Genomic DNA, 24,274 nt, shown 5'->3' on the forward strand with positions numbered 1-24,274 from the left:
CAAAACCATTAGATTGAAAACCTAAACACAATCACTCAAGATCTTCAACCAGAGATCTCAGCCATCAAGCACCTCTGATTAAGCAAGATCAACAATCGAAAGTCACTCGACAGGCAGTGAAAGGGAGAGTCCTAACCTTGGGAGTTAGGACTCAGATCTGAAGAACACTATATCTGACGTCAACTACGTCGAAGCCCGAGGGCGAAAAAAAGCGATGACCCAAGAGGTAGCAACAGTGGTGGGAGCAAAGCATAGGTTTTTTGTGATAGTCAGAGGTACTTACATAAATGATTAAATTGGCTTATTAAATGTTCGAAAGTACACATATAATTAACATAACACATTAATTATGTATAAACAACTTGATTTCTTATAAAACCCAACATATATTAATCACAACTTTTCCTTTCCAGAACTGAATCGAACCGTTCATTTGTTATTCCAAGTTTCAATTTTTCTTTTCAGGCCCTCATGCATAACTCTTTTCAGGCCATTGTACCAAATGAGCAAATTAAAAAAATGAACAAATTAATTCTTATCCATTAATTCAAAAAGCAAATTAATCTTTCTGTTAAAACTAATCCATGGACAACAACATATATTACATCATATATATCTATCTCGAAATTCCATTGACCATGCTGCTTAACCGTAAAAATAGATGAAAATTTTAATTAAAAAGATTATTTTGCTCTATGATTTAACATACTGAGATTAAATTGCTCATTTTTTAATAAAAAAAACAAAATACAATTTTACTCCTAATACAAAGGCCTCCATAATACTTTTACCTAAATAATCCAAAGCAATGCAAATTTTTCCACATCTCAAGAGGGTTTACCTTTGATGCAATCATTCAAATGTAGCATTAATGATCGTGGACAGTGTTTTCAGTCGCGAACCTGGTTTTTACAATGCTCAACAGTCACCAATGGAATGGAAGACGCTGCTAAAATTATCAACAATCTGTAAGATTATACAGAATTCGACCCAAAACCTAAAAAAAAAAAAAAAAAAGAAACCATCTTCCTATTTTCATTAAGCATGCCATCAACCTGCAACCTATTCCAGGCTTAAATGTATCAATTGTAATTCAGTTCAATGATTTAGTAATGGTGTTCCTGCATATTCAACACTCCTCGAAAAAGTCACAAGTTGACCTCTGTTATGGACGTTATGTAGGTGGCACACCTGATCTAGCTAACGAAACTTCCTGCAGCACGATAGGAAACAACAGTGTTAAAACTTTGGAATGGACAAACATCAACAGTCGAAGCAGCCCGAATCGGTAGACTGCAGCCAGGGAATATATGGTTAAAACCACCAAAGCTTATATGACAAAGCATCCGGAATGTTTATGCTAGTATCTCTCCGCTATGAGAGAAACCAGCTCACTTTGCAGTAGAAGAAACGTTCCTAAAGGAAAATGGAGAATTCACTTACAATGACTAGTGTCCACCACCTGGACACTAAAAGCCATCCATGACTTTGATGCCGGCATTCTTGTCCCATTCCTCGGGAGAAGCAACTTCCGCCATTACCTTTTCCTGACCACGCCACAAGATCTGTATCCAAAGCACACATCTCAGCTATGTTACTCAAACAAGGGTATGAAAATCGGAAACCTTTATTTTTTATAAGAGTTTTTCCTATATTTAGAGGAGTCTTGGAGAATCATATCCCTATAACATATTCGAGTATGCATCAGACACGGACTGCAGATATGAATACTTCAAAAAAAAAAAAAGATGAACTGCTAAATATATAAGTGCACTTACCTTGTCAATGACCCCAAACTCTTTAGCTCGGTTAGCATCCATATAAAACGGTCTTCTCATCACCTCGGCTACCGCCTCTATCGACTAATGAAATACAAAGTCATACAGTGAGTTCTTATGTTTTTTTTTTTTTTTTTTAAATTCTGTTTTAACAAACAAGACCAACATAGATTCAGCACACTCACATTTCCAGTGTGCTTGGCCAGAAGTTCCACAAGTGTGTCCCTGTTTATTATCACCTGCAAAAAAAAGTTTCAGTTGGGTATTGCAGCTTCGGTTTTTAAATTGCAACCTCAAAAGAGGCTATCAAAGCCTCCGAAGCCCAAGATGAACATTTGAAGGAGAACTTAAATCTACATTCAAATATTATTGTTAATCAACGTAAAGGATAAGCAGCTTCATGATACCTCTTTGGCACGTATAAGAACATCACTAGCAGGCATCAACCCTGATGATGGGACACGAGGCTGTTGGATCATAGCTGAAATAGAATACAAGGAAACACTCGAGAGGTTGTATTTGAAAAGATTGCCTCATAGGAGAGAGTCGATAAAAGTTTAGAATCACAGACAAGATACTATTCGCACCTTTGGCATGAGGCATCATGAACCGTTTACCCTTGGTTCCCGCTGAAAGTAGAAGACAAGCCTGACCTATTGCAGCCCCAACAGCGACCGTATGTATCTGTATGGTCATCAATATTACCAAGTTATTAAGGAATACCACGAACAAAGAAAAAGTAAACTCTCGTTATTGAACAAAGATAATAAAATTCGAGACATCCAAAGAAAACATTTCTTATCAAGACAGAGAAAATGGAAGGAACAAAAATTCACCTCATTTTGTAATTGCATAAGTGCATCATAGATGGCAAAACCCTCTGTCTCCATTCCAACCTGTGGTATAACAGCTTTAAATCATGTAAATGTGGACCATAAAGAAAACCGACACCCGCACACATACACAAACATAATAGGATTGCAAATAGGAAGCAGAAGAAACACCACAATGGAGAATGAAGATGCTATTGTTTACGGTTCAGAGGCCATTCAGGGTCATATACAGTTTCGTGTTTGCAGGTTTATCATACACATAATCTACGCAAAAGACTGTGAAAACCTGGATTTTAACACAAGGTGACACGCTTTTTGTCTTATTTGATAGAACTGACGTATGATTCTAACATCTCCGGAAGTTATGAAATACAGAATGAATTCCATCTTGACCTCTTCATGAGTAAATTCAAAGGTACCATATGCAAACGCTCACCGTTTCACCATCATCACGAGTTGTTCCAGTAGAATTTATGTAAAGATAAATCGGTTGCTTGGGGTCCATCCACTGAAGATACATTAATTCTGCAACTACAAGCTCTGTAACTGCAGGCACGAGCTGAAAGATAAAAAACAGTTAAACCATCTGAACAGGTTACAGTAATAAAGCAACAGTAGGAATTAGGAAATGATACTCCAAATCATGGAACTATAATGAAATATAGGATCAATCAACACTTCTCGAATTTGAAAAAGAGTCAGAAGAAATGTTGGATCCTTCATTTTTATTTCTTGGACCAAGAGATCCATGAATCAGGATCTTAATGCATATACGTACAAAGGTCCCATGGGAGCAAGAATTTCTGGGAAATGGTCATCTCAAAACACGAAGAAATTTGCAAGAACATAAAAACTAGGACTGTATGAGTGCTAAATAATTGCCCAAAAACAACCATTGAAGCTATCCACCTTGTTTTGCAAATTTATACAATTAATTTCTAATTAATTAAGCAAACGCAGAAGAAAACATTTATAAATTATAAAATTAATCCCATCCCCCCCTCAAATCGGAATTGAGGAACACTTACCGGCATGCCAATGTAAACTATTCTACCATTAAGAAGCAATGAAGGTAAGTCCGGTGGAGGGCTTCTCGGCCTGTGCTCATTGTATGACACTGATCTTTCCACCTAATTCAGTTTTGATGAATGACTAATCACATGAGTGCAGTCAATACAAATTCAATCACTAAAATCAAAAAGCCTAATATTCTGTCTGGAAACAATACTTCGAAATTTGAATTTCATTTGTTTATGTATAAATTAGTTAAGATTCAATATTATCACTTCAAAATCACAAAAAATTATAGGAATTTCAAATAATTTGGAAAAATAATAATGAATAATCATTAATATCATATTTATACATGATCTATTATACAATTTACATCTTTTGAAATCCAAGTCCCCAAAAACAACCAAAATTAATTAATTAAAATCTTCTATTATTCCATTCAGAACTTTTCAAAGTTCTATAAATTACATTCAATATGATTATGCTAGGAAAGGTATAAGAACATGAATTTCAAATAAAATAGAAAATTAACCATCAATAATCATTAATATTACATTTATTATACATGTTCTATTATACAATTTACATATTTTGAAATCCAAGTTCCCAAATAAAACCTAAATTAATTCATTATATTTTTCTATAATTCCATTCAAAACAATTCAAAGTTCAGACGATTAATGAAATTTTGAAATAAAAAATAGAACTTACTTGAGCAGGAGTAGCCATAAGCTTGGGGGACTCAAACAAGTCCAAAAACGGCGGCGTATCGGGATTAGCCGAGCCATTATGTAGCGCTTCGGGGGAAGAAGAGGCAACGGAGGCAAGCTTTGAAAGAAAAGGGTCCTTAGGGTTTATCGGAGGCATGGGGATTTTGGCGGCGTTTTTGGCACCCAAAGCTCCGCACCTAAGCTTCAAAGCCTTTGTTCTTCGAACAGTTCGACATGAAGAAGCTGAAGATAGGATTGTGTGAGCCACTGGCGCCTGTAAAAAACACGACATGGTTTCTGTAGATTTGAATTTTGGGTTTTTTTTCCTTAGAACTATTGTGTGGAGTTTTAGAGGCAGAGGAAAGAGCTTCTGTCTTTTGAGTTCAATATCTGGAAACTGAAGTAGTTTAGTTGTCGAGCGGGTCGGGTCGGTTCGGGTCTATAATAGCCCGAAAATATCCGTTACTTGGATTTGGATTTGGATTTGGATTTGGGTTGGGTTGGGTTGGAGGATTTGTCTAATACGTAAAAGGCTTATTTAGGGCTGGGCTTTTAAATTATATCTCAATTCTCAATTTAGTATTTATTAGTACTTAAAATATCACTTTTGTATCAATTTATCCATAACATCTAATATGAAATTTTATTATAGTGGGATCTCGTTGAATTCTTTTTAAATTAGTAGTCGTGGCTAAAAGACAAAAATGAGAAGATTATAGTCATTTGATCGATAAGAGAGTAAAAAATTGTATTGGTGACTTGGACCATATTAAATCAATTATCAAATATGTTGCTTTTCTCTCAAAATCATTCTCTCTTTTAATGTTGCAACCAATTGAATTGGTTAAAAAAGTAAAATCATGTTTCTTAGTACAAATCTACGTGGCATGGTCAACGTTTGATTATTATTCCTTTTTTTCTTTTTTATTTAAACAGTTAATTTAAAAAATTCACACTAAAATAATTTCTTTACATCCAATCAGCTTACCTTTAAATAGGCTTTAAAATATCAATAAATGAAAACATAAATTTTGATTTGATATGCTCTTATTTGAGGATGTATACTTTTGGGGATAAAATGATGAATTTTTGACAAGAAAAACAATGAAACAAAATGATTATATGATTAATTAATACAATATAAATGCAAAAATATAAATTTGTATAATTTATATTAGATTATTGCACACCCGCATTGTGGGTGAAGAAGATTTATCTAATAAATATATTTATTAAAATTTATATAAAAATAAAATAACTCCTTAGTTAAATTGATAAATTAAAGGTTTGATAGTATTTTTTGGGTCAAATGGGTATATTTTATTGATTTATAAAAATATAAAAATAAAACATCTTTATAATAATATAATTTACTCTGTAAAAATAATAATTTTTTTATAATTTCTTGACCGAGTTAAGACCGATTGATAAGTGATATAAACTCAAATAAAAATTTTATTATAATAGAAATAATATTAATTATTAATACATTAAAATAAGATTATAACAGGTGAAAATACACAAACACTATAGCAATATCAAAATCATTGGTTACTATCAAAATGTTTATATATATATATATATTGTTAAAACTACCCATACCCCAAACCTCTAGGAAACCCCTGGAAAAAATCATTACATATTAATTATGTGACTAATACCAAACTAATTTTGAGGGTACGACGAAAGAAATAGAAGAATAGAATAGTTTTTTCTTTAGTCCATTCTGATGCCTGGATCAGCTTACCTTAAAAACAAACCTAATAATTTCAATGAAAAAGCACAAACAAAATGGAGAAAATAAGTTATTGATACGTGAAAATCCGAATTCATACCATAGATGTATATATATCTGCCACACGATATATATATATTACAATATAATCATCATGTAAACTAATCAGATTTCCCTTCACTGAACACCTTGGCGATCTTCTGGGTAGGAACCACTGGCAAAATCGAGGCAACCTTGTAACCCTTCTCGGCACCGGTTGCCACCGTCTGGTTATACTTGTCGGTGAAAAAGGCGGCTGTCGGAACAACTACTGAAGCTACTTGTGGAAAGAGAGGGATTTTGTTCAGTGTCTGCCAAATCGAAACAGCACATTTTTCAACTGTTGGCTCGACCGCAGTGAAGACTGATTTTGCCAATGTCGAGGCGCCCTTCACCACTCCGGAATGTTGGACCTCAGCAGGCTTTTGGGTGGCTGCAATCGGTTTGGATGCAAGTTGTGTGAGGGATCCGGTGTTCTGTACTCCAGCATTAGACAGACCTTGAGCTACCCTGGGAGCCTTTTGGGCAGCTGAGATGGCTCTGGATGAGATCTGCTTGATGAATCCTGTGGCGGAACCACTGGCCATTCCTAAAGTCTTTTGGGCAACTGAGGTAACTTCGGATGAACGCTTGAAGAGAGGAGAGATAAGACTATCGGTCTTGGTCGTGGCTTCAACCTACAATAAAAATAAATAACTCTTCAACCTCATTCCATTTGCTAGACATTATCAGTCTTGGTATACTCGCATTTTGTCTTGAATTCATAGTTTTTAGCTACGTTGGTAGCCGACGAAATGCAAAGGGAAGGATTCTCGAGGTAATGCTTACCGCTCCAGCATGCTGGACATCAGCCACCATTTGAGCGCCTGGGATGGCGTTGGACGAGACCTGCTTGAGGAGTCCTGAGGCAGAGCTCAGCAATCCAGTGCCTGGCAACTCAGTAGCCAAACCTCCCACTCCTGGAAGACTTTGGACAGCCGAGAGGGCTCCAGATGGAACAAGATCATCAATCTTACTCAAATCGCCGAGCTTACTCAAACCTCCAAGCGTACTGAAATCGCCAAGCATGCACAAATCTCCGAGCTTACTCAAATCGCCAAGCTTACTCAAATCACCTCCAACCTGCGATAAGAACAAAATAAGATTTCTCAAATCTCTGTTTGTTTGATAGACATAATCATTCGAGCTAAAAGGATCCGTAATTTCTGTCAAAATCACAGTTTTGCAACTCAACCATGAACTTCCACAAATGATTTAAAAACGCAATTTTAGTTAAAGAAATTAGCAATCCAAACGGTTAAGAACTTAGAAATCCAAATTTTAATTAACATTTTTTAAATCACAATTATCTCGCTGCCTCCACCGACACAGATAACAATTCAAGTTATTACTGTTGCTTTAGTTATTGCCTTTGCTTGTCAAATATTATACCAAATAAAAGAATGGAACAAGCATTACCTTGTCAATTATATCGAAAACTCCAGCAGGGACACCAAATAAGTTTATAAGGACCCATCTAAATAGGCTCTTAACCATTTTCGCAAAAAACTTCTGATACACGCTAACAACCACTTGCTCAATAAAGTCAATGACAGGCCTCAATGGTCTCAACATTTTCTTAACTTCAAAGTAGAATTTGACTGCACGGAGAACTGCAGCTTGCACGGTTACAAAGTATTTTAAGTATTTTAAGTACTTCAGCACTTGTAGCTCTTCAGGAATCTTCAAAACGCCATCAACAAAAAGAAAAACATACGTTAAATAATCAGTAAAGAAAAAAAATTTACTGACACTTCGATGGATTACCCTACAGTAGAAAAATAAATAAAGACACACTTAATGAAAAATGCCATAAGAAAATGCAAAGAGAAGAATTCTTGGGGCAATACTCACCAATCCGGAATTCTTGGCCTGACTAGCCACACCTTCAACAACCAAGATGGCTCCGGATGAGATCTGCTGGAGGAATCTAGAGGAGGTGCCTTTCACTCCAGTACTCTGGACCTCCATAGTAGGCACATCAACACTCAGTCCTAAAGCATTATTGGCAGCCGAGGCGACTTTGGATATTGCCTGCTTGATGACTGGAGGGAGAATACCATCAATCTTAGTCACAAATTCACCAATCTACAATAAACATCATCAATCGTAGGATGTTATACACCAATTGGACATTTGAGCTAAAAATACTTTAGTTTCCATTAAACCACAGTTTTGCAACTCGAGCACAAAGGTTCCCGACCATTCAAAAGAAGCAATAATTTGTTAAAGAAAGTAACTTTTCTAAAGGGTTTTGAAATCATAAATTTTTTATTTCATTTCGAATATCACAACTATCCCACAGCACCCCGCCAACCCAGAATCTCAAATCTTGTTATTGCTCTTACTTATTTCCCTTGCTTGTCAAATTTATACCAAATAAGAAGCCAAATTTAATGAAAAAAGACTTTACCCAGTCATCAGCAAATTTGAACAGGTCGTAAAGGGAATCAAAGAATGTCTCGAAAATAGGTCCAAACATGGTTTTAACCATTCTCTCAACTATCTCAATAACAGGCTTCAATGGTCCTGACATTTGCTTCAGCTTCGTATAGAGGTTGCCGAACCACAAAATCACATGGATGATGGCTAGTTGCAGAAATGCCAAGTATTTCAGCTTCTCAGTTTCTTCTTTAACCTTCAAATTCCAATCAACAAAAAAGAAATTAAACGTATATCAACTAAGCAGTTCAAAGAAGAAGCCCCAGCTATAGGAAAAATAAATAAAAAAGGAAAAATGTTTAATTATATAGTAAAAAACGAAGTCGTGTAAGATGTTGTAGTCTCCTTTAGCCATGACGGAAACCACTGGGTTTGAAGCCTCAGAAGATGCTCAGAAAATTAAATTTGCGCTCTGTCAAGAATGATAGTTTTACACTATTTTTAACCAAGGTACATGAAAGAAAATGCAAAGTAAAGAAATCCTGAGACAGTGCTCACCGCTCCACCATGCTTCAACTCACTAACAACACCTTGGGCAGCCGAGATGGCTTGGGATGAGACATCCTTGATGAGTCCAGAGGCAGTGCTCAAAATTCCACCATGCTGAACGAGAGAACCTAATCCACTAGCCACTTCTTCAACCTTTTGATTGGCTGAGATAGCATCAGATGAGACCTGCTTGATGACTGAGGGGACAAGATTATCGATCTTAGCCAGAGACTCACCAATCTGCAAAATGCAGAAAGAATCCTTGAATCTCCTAGTCATTTTTTACTTTTGGTACGCTCAAAAATTAAATTCATTTCTCATATTGCCTTAGATTCATAGTTTTATACAATTTGTAGCCACAGAAATAAAATAAAATGAAATGAAATGAACTCTTGAGGTAGCACTCACCGCTCCAACATGATGGACCTCAGTAGCCACACCTTGGGCAGCCGAGATAGCATCAGACGAGACCTGATTGAGGAATCCTGTAGCAGTGTTCAGCAATCCACCATTCCCAACCTCAGTCACCACTCCTGGAACATTTTGGACAGCCGAGATGGCTTTGGATGAGACATTCTTGATGACTGGAGGGGCAAGTCGATCAATATTAGATAGCGATTCACCAATCTGAAATAAGAACAAAGAAGATTTATTGAAACAAAGAAGATTTATTGAATCTCCTTTCATTTGATAAACATCATCAATCTTATGGTACTCTGTGTGAATCATACATTTGAGCTAAAATGTTATGTTAAAACCACAGTTTTGCTACTCAAGCACAAACTTTCCCAACAATTAATGACTTCAAATCCAAACATTTAAATGGCTTTTTAAATATCACAATTCAAATTTTGATTACACAACAATAGAAAAATAAATAAATAAGTAAAAGAGAAATGTTAATGAAAATACCAATCCATGTAAAAACTTGGGAGTCTCCTTTGACCCAGACAGAAAATGCTTTTTGAAATTTGAGGAAATTTTGCTTTTCTTTAAGAAAATGAAGTGAACAAGGATATATTGCTTTCATTGTGGTGTTGAAATGTGAGACAGAAGAGGAAAAAGAGGATGTTTCATATAGACAGTGAACGATGGAGTAGATTAGCAGCCCTTTAAGAAACACCAAAGAAAAGTGTAATTTGATGTAAAATCACCCAATCACTTTATAAAGCCTTTGTAATGCTCAAAAAATAAAATTTGCTTCTCATTTGTCTTGAATTCATAGTTTATAATAGATTTTCAGCCACATGAAAAGAGAGAAAATACAAAGAAAAGAATTCTGGAGTTAGTGCTCACCAGTCCAGCATGCTGGACATCAGTAGCCACATTATGGGCAGCTGAGACGGCATCAGATGAGACCTGCTTGATCAATCCAGAGGCAGCACCGAACAGTCCAGAATGCTGGACCTCAGTAGCCACTCCTGGAGAGCTTTGGGCAGTTGAGATGGCATCGGATGAGACCTGCTTGATGAACCCAGAGGCAGTGCCCAACAGTCCAGAATACTGAGCCTGAGGAGACCCTTCCCCAGAACCTCCTGGAGACATTTGGGCAACCGAGATGGCATCAGATGAGACCTCCTTGATGAATCCAGAGGCAGCACCCAACAGTTCAGAAGGCTGAGCCTGAGGAGACCCTCCCTCAAACACTCCTGGGGTTTGGGCAGCCGAGATGGCATCGGAAGAGATTTGCTTGATGAGTCCAGAGGCAGTGCCCAACAGTCCAGAATGCTGAACCTGAGGAGGCCCTCCCCCAGCTGCTCCTGGAGACATTTGTGCAGCCGAGATAGCTTCAGATGAGACATCCTAGACAATTGGAAGGACAAAATGATCAATGTCAGTTACAGATTCACTAACCGGCAATTATAAGAAGAAGATGAGGAAGAAGAATTGTTGTATCTCCTTTCATTTGCTAGACATCATCAAATTTTTGGATACTCTTTATTAATCAAACCTTCGAACTAAAAGGTTTTGTAATTTCAGTTTAAATCCACAGTTTTCCAACTCAACCACAAACTTCCCCGAAGATTTAACTGTTCCAAAAGGCTTTGAAATCACAAATTTTCAATGGTATATTAATATCATAGTACCAACAATACAAATATACGCGCATATAAATAATGGAAATACCATCCCTTCTAAGAAGTTGAAATCTCCTAAAACCATAAAACAAGCCATTGGGTTTGAGACAGTCGGAAAAAGTTAATATATCAAAGAAAGCATACATTGCTTTCGTTGCAGCATTGAATTGCAGAAGAGAAAAGATAACAAAAGACGTCTCTTCAAAGTATTGAATTCACGGCGGCGACTAAGAAGCTAAGAACAAAAAAGGGTCGGCTAACCACACGATATAAACATCACCCAATCACTTAATAAAGCCTTTGGGATGCTCAAAACACTGAAATTGGTTTCTCATTTTGTCTTGAACTCATAGTTTAATCACAGGGAAAAAAAAGGAAAACGCAAATGAATAAAAAGAAAAAAGAATTATGGAGGTAACAGTGCTCACCGTTCCAGCATGCTGGAGCTCAGTAGCCAGACCATGGGCGGCGGAAATGGCGTCCGATAATATAGGCTTGATAATTCCGTGACTATGGATCTCGGCAGCCACATCACCGACCACTCCATGAACCGTTTGGTGAACGGCCGAGATAGCTTCAGTGGCACCCTTTAACACCGGAGGAACAAGACGATCACCCACCTACGAATAATAAACAAAAGTATTAACTATTGTATTCCTCGCATTTGATCGGTATCATCGTTGTCAGAAATCCAAAACAGCATTTTTCGCCGCAATGTTAAAGAGGATACACTTCTTATGTTAGAATTAAGTGATCCAAATTTTTATTTAAATAAAATACGATGGAAAATAAAATAAAAGTAAAATTCATATAAAATTAGACTTCTTTTATTTTATTTTGGAATAAGGTTTTTAAACCTTATTAAACTCCATCTATTTTATATTGATTAGGATAAGGTGTTTCAATCCTACTAGAATATGGCTTTGCAAGCCTATAAATAGACATAGTCTATTCCTCTTGTATTTGAGTAAAAATTTTTCGACATAGTGAATTTTCTTCTCCTCCGCCTGTGGTTTTTTTCCGAAAGGGTTTCACGTAAAATTTATGTGTTCTTTATTTTATTTATTTTATTCTATTTTATTTTTTCACAAATTGGTATCGAGCTTAGGGTTATTCATCTCGATCACGGTAATGGCGTCTTTGAAGTATGAAATTCATTGTTGGATCGCAACACCGATTTGCGTTGTGACAAATTAAGATGCAAGCGCTTCTTGCAGATGGATCTAGAGGATGCCTGCTAGGATAGATAAGATGCCTTCGACATTAACGATGAAGAGAAGAAGCGTAAGGATCGAAAGGCATTAACACAATTACATCTCGCATTTATCCAACGAAATTTTGCGGGATGTGATGAAAGAGAAAATCGCCATTGCATTATGGAAGAGGCTAGAACAAATATGTATGTCGAAAACTCTAACAAGCAAGTTGCATATGAAGCGGCGTCTTTATGCTCATCGTTTGGAGGAAGGTGCGTCAGACACGAACACTTAACAATGTTTAAAGAAATTCTCTCAAACTTGGAGGCCATGGAGGTTCAAGATGATAAGGAAGATCTAGGGTTGATTCTACTTTGTTCGTTGCCTGTCTTATTCAACCTTTAGAGACACGATTTTATATAGCCGCGAGTCTCTCACGGTTGATGAGGTTTATGATTCTTTAACCTCGTATGATAAGATGAAGCATCTTGTGGTTAAACCCAACTCTCGGGAAAGGGTCTCATTGTTCGTGGGAGACAAGACCGGAATGTTGATGATGATCGTGGTAGAACACGAACGGAATCCTCGTGGCAAATCTAAGGGTAGATCGAAATCTTCAAACAGAGGTAAAACTTGCAACTTCGCAAGAAGAAAGGGCACATTAAATCTGAGTGCTATAAGCTACAAAATAAGATTAAAAGGAGGTGCGAATCAAAGGGAAAACAAAAGAAAAATTCCGTGAAGGCGATGTTGTAGAAGACTACAATGATGGTGAACTTCTAGTTGCTTCATCAATGATTCTAAAGTGGCGAGAGTGGATACTTGATTCAGTTGCACCTTCCACATGAGTCCCAATCGGGATTGGTTTACAACTTATGAAACGATGTCTGAAGGTGTTGTTTTGATGGGAAATAATGCTTCATGTAAAATCGCGGTGTTGGAACAATTAAAGTTAAGATGTTTGATGGAGTTGTCGAACACTTAGTGACGTGCGGCATGTTCGAATTGAAAAGAAATTTAATTTCGTTGAGTACTCTTGATTCAAAAGGGCAGATACACAAATGAAAGTGGGGTTTTAAAGATTTCAAAGGGTCCTTGTTGTGATGAAAGGGCAAAGAAAGATTGCCAAGTTATATGTTTCTGAGGTTCTCTCATATCGGTGATGCATTGCCGCTTCCTCTTCCTTGTCGGATGATGATATTACTAAACTTTGGCATATCGCCTAGGGCATATGAGTGAGAATGGCATGGCGAATTAAGCAAAGAGGACTTCTTAATGGGTAAGGAATTTGCAAACCGAATTTCGTGAGCACTTGTGTTTTGGGAAGCAAAGAGAGTTCGATTCACTAGAGGAATCCATAACACGAAGGAAGCGTTGGAGTATATCCATTACGATCTGTGGGGCCGTCAGAGTGCCTTCGAGAGGTGGAGCTAATTATATGCTAACCTTTATTGATGATTTTTCCGAAAAGTTTGGGCGTTCTTCCCAAGCGAAAAGCGATGTGTTTTCCACATTTAAGTCTTGGAAAATTATGATTGAAAAGCAGACGGAAAAGCAGATAAAATACCTCGCATGCAGACAATGGCTTAGAGTTACGCTCGATGAGTTTAATAGATTGTGCAAGTCGAAGGATCATGAGACACTTGACGATTCGTCATACTCCACAACAAAACGCGGCGTTGCGAGCGAATGAACGAACGATCATGGAGAAGGTTCGATGTATGTTGTCAAATGCCAACTTACAAGTCATTTTGGCGTACGACCTCTCTTGCATGTTTTTGATCAACCGATCTCCATCCGTTGCCATTGAGAAAAAGACTCCACAAGAGGTATGGTCCGTAATCCCGCTAATTATTCGATTTAAAGATTTTTGGGTGTCTGCGTATGCTCATGTTGATAATGGAAAATTGGAACCGAGATCCATTAAATGCGTTTTCTTGGTTATAAAGTGGTGTAAAAGGCTATAAGTTATGGTGTCCTGAAAATAGAAAAGTTGTGATTAGCGAGATGTTGTTTTTGATGAAACTGCTATGCTACCTAACTTATCTCTTAAAGACTCTTCCAATAAAGAAAACCAAAAGCGGTGGAGCATCGATTAATACGAATCAACTCCTCAAGCCAAGACAAAAATTGAGAATAGAGTTGCTTCTTCACCGCAATACTCTATCGCCAAAAACAGGACAAGAAGAGAAATTAAACCTCCAAAGAAGTATGCCGAGGTTGATCTAGTTGCTTATGCTTTAAATGTGGTGAAGATATAGATGCGAATCAAGAGCCATTTAATTATTCGAGGCGATTAGTGTGAAGACTCGAAAAGTGGATGTTTGCTATGCAAGAGGAGATGGAATCACTCCACAAAAAGCAGAACATGGGATCTTGTAAAACTTCCTAAAGGTAAAAAGGTCATTCGTTGTAAATGGGTGTTTAAAAGAAAGAAGGACTCAGGAGTTGAAGAACCCAGATATAAAGCAAGGCTTGTTGCAAAGGGTTACTGATCAAATTCCGAGTGGACTTCATGATGTGTTCTCTCCGGTTGTTAAGCATAGTTCGATTCGAGCTTTGCTTGGTATTGTGGCCATGCATGATTTGGAGCTTGAGCGGTTAGATGTAAAAACGCATTTTGCATTGAGAACTTGAGGAAGATATTTACATGCAACAACCGGAGGGTTTTATAGTCTCGAAAAAGAGGACTATGTTTGCTTGTTGAAAAAGTCCCTTTACGGTTTGAAACAGATCACCAAGACAAGGGTACAAGAGGTTTGATTCCTTTATGACTTCTCATGATTTCAAAAGAAGTAGTTTTGACATTGTGTCTACTTTAAGAAAAATGATGATGGTTCTTTTGTGTATCTACTTCTTTATGTTGATGACATGTTGATAGCGAGAAAAGATAAAAGAGAGATAAGAAAGGTTAAAGCCCAACTAAGTGAAGAATTTGAGATGAAAGATTTAGGACCAAAGAAAGAAGATACTTGGTATGGAGATTCTCGAGAGATAGAAAAGCAAGTAAATTGTACCTAAGTCGGAAGGGTACATTGAGAAAGTTCTTTGCGGGTTCAATATGCAGAGTGCTAAGCTCATTAGTACTCCTTTAGCGACCATTTCGGACTTTCATCGGCCTTATCTCCTCAATCGATAATGAGATTGAGTACATGTCACATGTTCCATACTCTAGTGCGATGGGATCTCTCATGTATGCTATGGTTTGTTCACGTCCGATTTATCATATGCGATCGGTCAGATTAGCGATACATGGCGAATCTGGTAAAGAACACCGGAAAGCGATTCGATGATTTTAAGATACTTACGAGGCACTACTAATGTTTGCTTACGTTTGGAAGAACTAAAGATGGAGTTATAGGGTATGTTGATGCTGATTTTCTTGGAGACCTTGATAGAAGAAGATCTCTCACGAGTTACGTCTTTACAATCGGAGGTTGTGCAATTAGTTGGAAAGCCACTTTGCAAACTACGATCGCTTTGTCTACCAAAGTTGAGTACATGGCGATTCATGAGGCTTGTAAAGAAGCTATTTGGTTGAAGGGACTATTTAGTGAACTCAATGAAGACCTTCAAATCAGACAGATATTTTGTGACAATCAGTGCCATCTTTCTTACAAAAGATCAAATGTTTCATGAGAGAACAAAACACATTGATATTCGGTATCATTTTGTTCGTGATATTATTGCTCGTGGTGATATTGTTGTGAGCAAAATTAGCACTCATGAAAATCCTGCAGATATGATGACTAGGTCACTTCCTATAACCAAGTTTGAGCATTGCTTAGACTTGGTTGGTGTTCATTGTTGAAGTTAAACCCTTAAGGGTTTTTGGAAGAGGTGAAGAACTTGTTTATTGAAAGTTCGCGATGAAGAACTTGTTCATTGAGAATTTGTGTCAAGGTGGAGATTGTTAGAATTAAGTGACCCAAATTCTTATTTAAATAAAATACGATGGAAAATAAAATAAAAGTAAAATCCATATAGAACTAGACTTCTTTTATTTTATTTTAGAATAAGGTTTTAAACCTTATTAAACTCCATCTATTTTATATTGATTAGGATAAGGTGTTTCAATCCTACTAGAATATGGCTTTGCAAGCCTATAAATAGACATAGTCTATTCCTCTTGTATTTGAGTAAAAATTTTTCGACATAGTGAATTTTCTTCTCCTCTCCTGTGGTTTTTTTCCGAAAGGGTTTCACGTAAAATTTATGTGTTATTTATTTTATTTATTTTATTCTATTTTATTTTTCACATCTTATAAAAGAAAAGAAAACACTTATGGCAGTTTAAAATTAGTTTTAGAAATAAAGAAGTTAAGTCAACCAAAAGTACTCACAGTATGACACTCGTTCTATATTCATGCTTAAAACTTTAAAAATTTTAATTACATTTTAAATTATGTATATTATATCAATAAACTCCTTTCATTATAAAATTATCAATTTAACTATTAAATGAAAAGTCATATCTTATATAATATAATTAAAATTTAAAAAATTTAAAAAATGAATTTTGTAAAAATAAATTTTATAAAAATTTTAGTTTTTGAAATTTTCAAATTTTTATAAAACTATTGTTCACTCTCTCTTTTACGTTTCTACATTATTTTTAATTTTAATTTTAAAATTATATGGTAACATTTTACTTTTCTTACAATTTTCATTTTAAATTATGTCGTACAAAATATTACGTGTCATTTAATGGTTTTAATAATGGAAAGACTTAATCGATATAATATCTATAGTTTTGAAATGTAATTAGGACATTATAAAATTTAGAGACCAAACTAAAATGAGAGTCATAATTTGATAATATATAATGCAATTAATTCATAAAATAATTTTATTATCTTTAATTTTTATCTTTTTATTATATTCAATTAATTCTTAATAAGTTAATACCAATTAAAGGTGTATATGATAAAAAAATTAAGTATTAAATTTTAGTTATGAATATTATAAGCATTGGATTTATATTTTAAACCCGTTTGATATATTAGTAAAACTAAATAATGAATTTAATTATTTTGTTTGATAATAATAATTTTATTTTTAAAAATTCATTATTTTATCATTTTAATTTTATTAGTACGGTGTTATTTATTTTATTCAATATAAAAGTTAAAAGACAATAGTTTAAATATTTTAAATTTTTATCAAATTTTAAATGTTTTCAACATTTAGTGATAAGTAAGGTTATGTTTGATAAACTAAAAAATTAAGTGTTGAAAAATCTGTGTTAAAAATATATATATTGAAGAATTAAGGATTATATTTAAGTTATAAAATTTATTTAGTATATTAATTAAAATTAAATGCTAACTATAAATTATATTGTTTGATGAATATAATATAATCTTAAATGAAATGAAATAAAAAAACAATTAAATTTATTTCCTATTAAATGTTAAGTATGTTTTATTTTATCTAGTAATTTTCAGCTATCAAATCTGCCTACAAAATTAAATTATTAACAATATTATTTTTTATTTTATTGAATTTTTCTAACACTTTATCAAAAACTATCTACTTATTTATCATATTCAATATTTTTTTAAAACATTATAAAAATTAATATAATTATCAAACATAATTAAAATATTATATCTCGAAAGTTTAAATTTTTAATAAAATAAAAAAATATTTGGTAAGAGCTTGTCTGTTACATTATAAATTTTTAATAATATTTTTACCAAACGTTTTATTCACACTAATTTCATGCTCATAAATGGTGATGAATAAAAATAATGTAAAATATTTAATTATGAATGATTACTTACGACACATGCAAAGAATTATGTAATAAATTAATATAAATAATAAATAAAGTCTTGGATAAATGACAAAATACAAATGTTAAAAATTATAAAAGTTTGGATTCAAATTTTATGGTGGATATATTTTTTATTTTATATAAAAATATAAAATAATAAAATTATCTTTAAAATAGTACAATTTATTATGTATAGGAAATGTTTTTTGTCAATATCCATTTGAGGTGTTATCCTTGACTTATGACACCAATAATTAAGTGTTTAATTTATAAAACTAATACAATTTACTATGTATATAGTATAGACTAATAAAATATAAATTATTTTAATAAAAGAATGTATGAGGAATTTTATAAATCACCTTAAAAAAGAAATTTATAAAATGTATAAATAATTAATAAAGTAAAATTGTAAATAATGAACTAAAAGTACGTTAAATAATTAAAAAAATGGAAAAGTAATTTTTTTATTTTTCTTTTAAATTGAATTATTTTTAATTTTAATGTCATTTTAATTTAGCTTATTTTTTATTTATTTAATAACTTGATGTAATTCATTAATAAATTTTGGTATAGTATGAATTAACTTGTGACATGATTTTAATGTAGATTAGACAAAGATATAGATATAAATATTTCTCCTGTCGATTTTTTTTTTTTGTAACTTTTATTGCGATCTAATCTTAAAATTATTTCAATTTATATATTTACCACATTGTTTAAACAAATATTTTGCGTCGTAGATTCTTTTCTAAGCGAAATCAATGCTGAACTACATTTCTGTTAATGAAACATATGAACTTAAAAAACTGTATTTTTTTTTTTGAAAAACAGAAAGCAACGTAGATCACAATGAAGTTTCCATCAAAAAACAAGTAAAAGGAAATTGAAAATACCTTATCATGTAGGAAGTTGGAGTCTCCAGAGTTCCCTGGATGTGGAAGATTCGAAAAGAATCGAGACATTAAAGCAACCTCTGAGCTTCGGAAATGAATTGGAGATCGAAGAAATAATGATGAAAACGAAAGGAAGATTTATTTGCTTTCCGTTTCCGGCGTTGAATTACGAGAGAGAAAGGCGAAAAAGAAACTGGAAAAATAGTGCGTTTTATAGAAGAGATCGGTGGGGACCGCGATATAAGCTTTGTTTGGAATGAGAGAAATGAGAGAAAGTGGGGGGAAAATCTACACTGGACTCACTGCATTTTTAATATGAATCTCCCTGTCAGTCCAGCATGAGAACAATAATTATTAAATAAGTTAAATTACACTTATAGTCATCTAACTATTAGTAAATTTATTTTGATCATTAATTATGAAAAATTATAAAATAGTCACTCAACTTTTTAATTTTATCTTTTTTGATCACCCAAATTACACAATGTGTAAATATTGAGGGTTATTTTTTTTAGAATCAAAACTAAATTGACGCAATATATAAATGTTGAGAGTTAAAGTTGTTATTATGCTAATTTTAAAAGTTGCCTTCGTTAGACCAAAAAAGATAAAATTTCATAGTTGGGTGACTTAAAAAGAAATTTATTAATAATTAAACGACTATTTTGTAATTTTCATAATTAAGTGACTAGAAACGAAATTTACTAATAATTAGATGACTACTAGTGTAGTTTATCCTTTTAAATATAATATATTAATTTTAATTATTATTAAATGTAAAAATAATTCTAACCCAAATAAAAAGAAAAATTCTTGTTTAAACCAAATTCAACCCTATTTGATTCCATCGTAAATAAAGAAGAGTTAATAACTCAAATTCTTCATACTGAATTCGATTTGACTCGAAAATTAATTATTTTGAATCAAAAATTAATTTAAAACCATCCAAATTTAGAAACGATTTGAACATAAAACAATTAAATGCAAAAATCTCAAAATTTAAATTTGAATAATCTAAATCCAAAACAATCTAACTCAAAAATCACACAAATTCAAAATTAATTAAACCTAAAATAATTGAGCTTGATATTTACACAAACCTAAAATATTATAAAATGAACATAAAATTACATTAGTGATGCAAATTCACTTCCTCTTGATTGAGTAATATTAAGCACACCACTACCCTTACAAAATAAGAATATAATACAATTTGTATGAACAAAATAAACCACCAGTCTTTTACAAAAGTTTAAAAATAAAATTTTTATTTAAACCTTATTATAATATATATATAATATTCATATAAAATTAAGAGTAAATTACAATGATAGTTATTTAACAATTTAAATTAAAAAAGATATAATAACAACTTTAACCCTCAAATATTTATACATTGTGTCATTAAGAGATATTAAGTTCTCGACGTATAATTAAAAAAACAATGTATTTGGAGATTATTTAATTTAATAATAAGAAAAATTATAAAATTTTATTTGTTTTTATTTTAATTTACACATTTATTGAATTATATTTTCATGTAAAAATAGGATAAATTAGATAATAAGTAAACAAATTAAATTGACATCATATATAAATGTTTGAGGGTTAAAATTATTATTATATAATTTTATAAGTTGACACATATCATCTTTCCATTAGCCATTAACGACGGGTGAACAAAAAATTAAAAATCAAATAGTTAGTTAATTATTTTGTAACTTCTTATATATAGGTGACTAGAAAATATTAATAGTTGGATCACTACTCGTATAATTTACCCTAAAATTAAATATCATAATCAAATAAGTCAATAAAAACAGGCCGAATCCGGTGAGCATGTAAGAATCGGATCAATTCAGAAAGGGTTAATATAATTTTTAATCCCTAAATTTGATAATTATGTTCACTTTAGTTTTTATATTTTCTTGGTTCAATTTGGTACTTGAACTTATATTTCATCAAAATTTGACAATATATTATATCAAAGTGATCGAAAAAAAGATTAAGTATTAAAATTCAGAAACCAAAATAGACTTAATTGTCAGCTTCAAATACCAAAGTGATCGAAAAAAAAATTAAGTATTAAAATGAACCTTATTACCAAGTTGAAGGACTAACAGTTATATTAACCCATTGATAAACATAGTTGCTTATCATTTATATTTTCCTACATATTTAAATAATATGTAGGATAATATATTTTCTCTTTTAAATAAATAAGCAATGAAAAAACTTTGGCGTTTGTCGGCCCACTTCCCACACTGGCAATTATTATTATTATTATTAGATGTTTTACAGCTTGTCTTCAATTCATTATTTTTACTTTGTCCCTATTAAAACAGTTCAATTGACGGAGTTCATTTTATTTTTATTTTTATTTTTGTACAATTTTTTAATTTGATATAACTTAAAATTGTAAATTCATTTATTCAGTCAGTTTTAAATTTTTACTTGAGATTTTAATATTTATAACCACCCATAGTCATCCAACTATAAATAATTTAAATATAAATGTACACTACACATATAGTCATCCAACTATAAATATTTTTCATTTTAGGCACTTAAAATAAAAAATCTGTAATTTAAGCACCTACGTTACATTGTTCAGTTATTTTGATCATTCCGTTAAAATTACAAATGTTAAGCTAACATGACAATTAAAAATTCAATATAATAACAAATTTAACCATCATCTTTTATATATTATATTAATTTAGTCAATTTTAAAAATTATCCTAATTCTTTAAAAATCAAAGAAATAAATAAAATATATAAATATTTTCAAAAATATAATAATAAATTTAAATTTTATGTTTATATTTATATTAACATCAAATAAATATGTTATATTATAATAAAATAAAATCCTTTAAAATTTACAATGACAAATAAAATCAACCCAATACAAAGAGCAAACGAATAATCGGAAAAATAGACACAAGTTAAGGTGGAGACTCACACATCAAAATTTACACATGATAAGACTAGAACCTAAATTATAACCTAAATTTTAAGACTCAAAGCCTCTACCTTAACCAACAAACTAAAACTTCATCAATTATGATAATTTATTTATTGATACGTCAATAATTATGTAAATGTGACATATTTATATATTTGTGTTATATTTATATTATTTTCTTACATCATGCTTTTTATTTAGTTTTTATTATCATTTTTAATTGTTTAGATATTGTATATAAAAATATTATCAAAATTGCAATTAAATATGTTTAAGAGTGAAACTACATGCCAAGTAATGTAAAGCTTTGGAGAATGCCTTTTGTAATTTAAATAGGTCTAAATAAATAAATTTTAGCATAATAATAAATTTAAGTTTTAAAGGTTTTTTTAAATTTGGTTATTATTGTTTTTAAGTTAAATTTAAATTTTTAAAAGATTTAAAATTGATCAAATTTTTTTAGAAAGAATCGAATTGTTGTTTTTAATAGAAATGTTGACTAAAATGTTAAATTTATTAACCTTTCAAAAGAGTCGAATTGTTTTTTTTTTAATTTTTATTTACTTTTTTCTGTTTTCTTTGATTTTTTAATATTTTATAATTTTTAATTTACTTATTGACGTGTCATATGATAAATAATATGCTATGTCAACATAAAATACATACTGATTGTCATGGGATTATCACACCAACGATTATCATTAAAAATTAATGTTTTAGTTGACATTTTATTAAAATAATATAAACATTAAAGGTTAAATTTATTATTTTGTGTATTTTTAAATATTAATATAGAATATTATTTTATAATTTCAATAAAAGATTAAATGTTGGTTTAAACCTCAAAATTATACATGATTATCACATTGGTAACCAAAAAAAAAAACTTTTGATTCAGTTTAATTCATAAAGTTGCAACTTGTGATACTTGTTAGTTGAATCATTTCCAATGCTAAAAAAAATAAAAAAAATTGTCTATTATGACTTAATCTTATCTATAAATAACTTTAGTAGTATTTTATTCTTAGAGATATGACAACTTATATCAATCCAAATGAAAGCAAAATTTGTAAAAGGGTCCCTTGACCAGATAGGTGTGTGATACTGTGATTGGCATATATCATTATTGGTAATTTAAAGTCTGCCCACGCTCAGTGGTGGATCTAATAAACTTGTTTGTCTATTTTTATTTTTTTTATTAATTTCAAGTAGATTTTGATTCAATTAATTTAATTTAATTTTTTTATTTAAACTATTATATTAACAATTATAGGTCCATTCGATATGATCTTGTTCTACTAATAATGGTCACATAGTCAAATATTAACAGAATTTAAGTTTAAAGACTAAAATAGATTTATTTACCTAGTTCAATGATCAAAGTGGAAAAAAAACACAAGTATTAAAATGAACTTAGTTGGTAATTTTAAAGGCCAAAAACTTTTTCATAAAATCAATTAAACCTTTCAGCAAAAACAATTCTAATTAAGCACTTGAATTTAAAAATTACATCAATTAAGCTATTTGATAAACGGAATTTATCGTTAAGTGTTAATTTTATTAAATGTTAACTATGTGACGTTAATAATAACTAAATCATTCGCTTTTCTTGAGTGATAAATGATGTGTAAACTTAATGATGTGAATTTTTTAAAAGAGATCACTAATTAAAGTATTAAATGTAATTAAACAATAAAACTAATTAAATATAAATAAAAGTGCCTTTTAAAATTCAAATCATTTAAAACGCCAAAAATTTAACCGCTCTTTTATTTTTTATTTATTTTAAATAATCTAATTATAAATTATTATAATATTTTTTATATCATACTTGAAAATCTTTATGCCTCTAATTCATAAATAAAAAATAATATGTTTTAGCATACTTAATCTACGTTTTCTTACATTAATAATAATATAAAAATTATATTTTTCTAAATAAAAAAATAAAGTCAAAAAGTGGTAATCCAATCCCATCACCATCTAATTAATTAATTCACAACACTTTGAGGTGTATCCTTGTGAAAATATAAGAGACAAAAACTCTTATACATGTCTTATCTTTGAGATATTAATTTTATTAATTAAAATTGCTACCTTTCCATTTCCATTTCTTCCATCCCAATCCTATCATGCATGATGCATTATCTTTAACCCACGTGATACATGTGAATTGAGTATTATACCATCAAATTTTTAATCATTATTATAAATAATATATGTTTTAATTTTTAATTAGTTTATAAATGTGCAAAATCAATCAATCAATCATAAAGGG

At 31.7% G+C, this 24,274-nt stretch overlaps 2 protein-coding genes across 2 annotated transcripts; both read right to left on the minus strand.

Moving 5' to 3' along the window:
- Positions 1–815: 815 nt before the first annotated feature.
- On the minus strand, positions 816–4,738 carry LOC108470607 (ATP-dependent Clp protease proteolytic subunit-related protein 3, chloroplastic). Its single transcript, XM_017771966.2, has 10 exons — positions 4,337–4,738; positions 3,640–3,741; positions 3,048–3,170; positions 2,615–2,674; positions 2,366–2,462; positions 2,186–2,259; positions 1,964–2,017; positions 1,779–1,862; positions 1,444–1,565; positions 816–1,213 (listed from the first exon to the last, which is right to left on the minus strand). Exons 1-9 carry the CDS (start codon positions 4,625–4,627, stop codon positions 1,470–1,472), a joined length of 981 nt encoding a protein of 326 aa, XP_017627455.1. The 5' UTR covers positions 4,628–4,738; the 3' UTR covers positions 816–1,213; positions 1,444–1,469.
- Positions 4,739–6,027: 1,289 nt separating this feature from the next.
- On the minus strand, positions 6,028–19,358 carry LOC108470382 (uncharacterized). Its single transcript, XM_017771664.2, has 10 exons — positions 19,029–19,358; positions 11,586–11,777; positions 10,376–10,882; positions 9,488–9,706; positions 9,089–9,319; positions 8,562–8,786; positions 8,003–8,236; positions 7,568–7,831; positions 6,938–7,231; positions 6,028–6,786 (listed from the first exon to the last, which is right to left on the minus strand). Exons 1-10 carry the CDS (start codon positions 19,095–19,097, stop codon positions 6,232–6,234), a joined length of 2,790 nt encoding a protein of 929 aa, XP_017627153.2. The 5' UTR covers positions 19,098–19,358; the 3' UTR covers positions 6,028–6,231.
- Positions 19,359–24,274: the final 4,916 nt, after the last annotated feature.

Source organism: Gossypium arboreum, chromosome 11, assembly GCF_025698485.1.
Source record: "Gossypium arboreum isolate Shixiya-1 chromosome 11, ASM2569848v2, whole genome shotgun sequence".
NCBI lineage: Eukaryota > Viridiplantae > Streptophyta > Magnoliopsida > Malvales > Malvaceae > Gossypium > Gossypium arboreum.

Excerpts from the sequence above, each read along its gene's own strand:
- LOC108470607 (XM_017771966.2), bottom strand. The coding sequence starts at position 4,627 with ATGTCGTGTTTTTTACAGGCGCCAGTGGCTCACACAATCCTATCTTCA. Across the intron at positions 3,171-3,639 it reads TAGTTTACATTGGCATGCCG|CTCGTGCCTGCAGTTACAGA; the intron begins GTAAGTGTTCCT and ends TTTATCTTTCAG. Across the intron at positions 1,863-1,963 it reads TGGCCAAGCACACTGGAAAT|TCGATAGAGGCGGTAGCCGA; the intron begins GTGAGTGTGCTG and ends GTATTTCATTAG.
- LOC108470382 (XM_017771664.2), bottom strand. The coding sequence starts at position 19,097 with ATGTCTCGATTCTTTTCGAATCTTCCACATCCAGGGAACTCTGGAGAC. Across the intron at positions 11,778-19,028 it reads CCAACTTCCTACATGATAAG|GTGGGTGATCGTCTTGTTCC; the intron begins GTATTTTCAATT and ends TATTATTCGTAG. Across the intron at positions 6,787-6,937 it reads ATGTCCAGCATGCTGGAGCG|GTTGAAGCCACGACCAAGAC; the intron begins GTAAGCATTACC and ends TTTTTATTGTAG.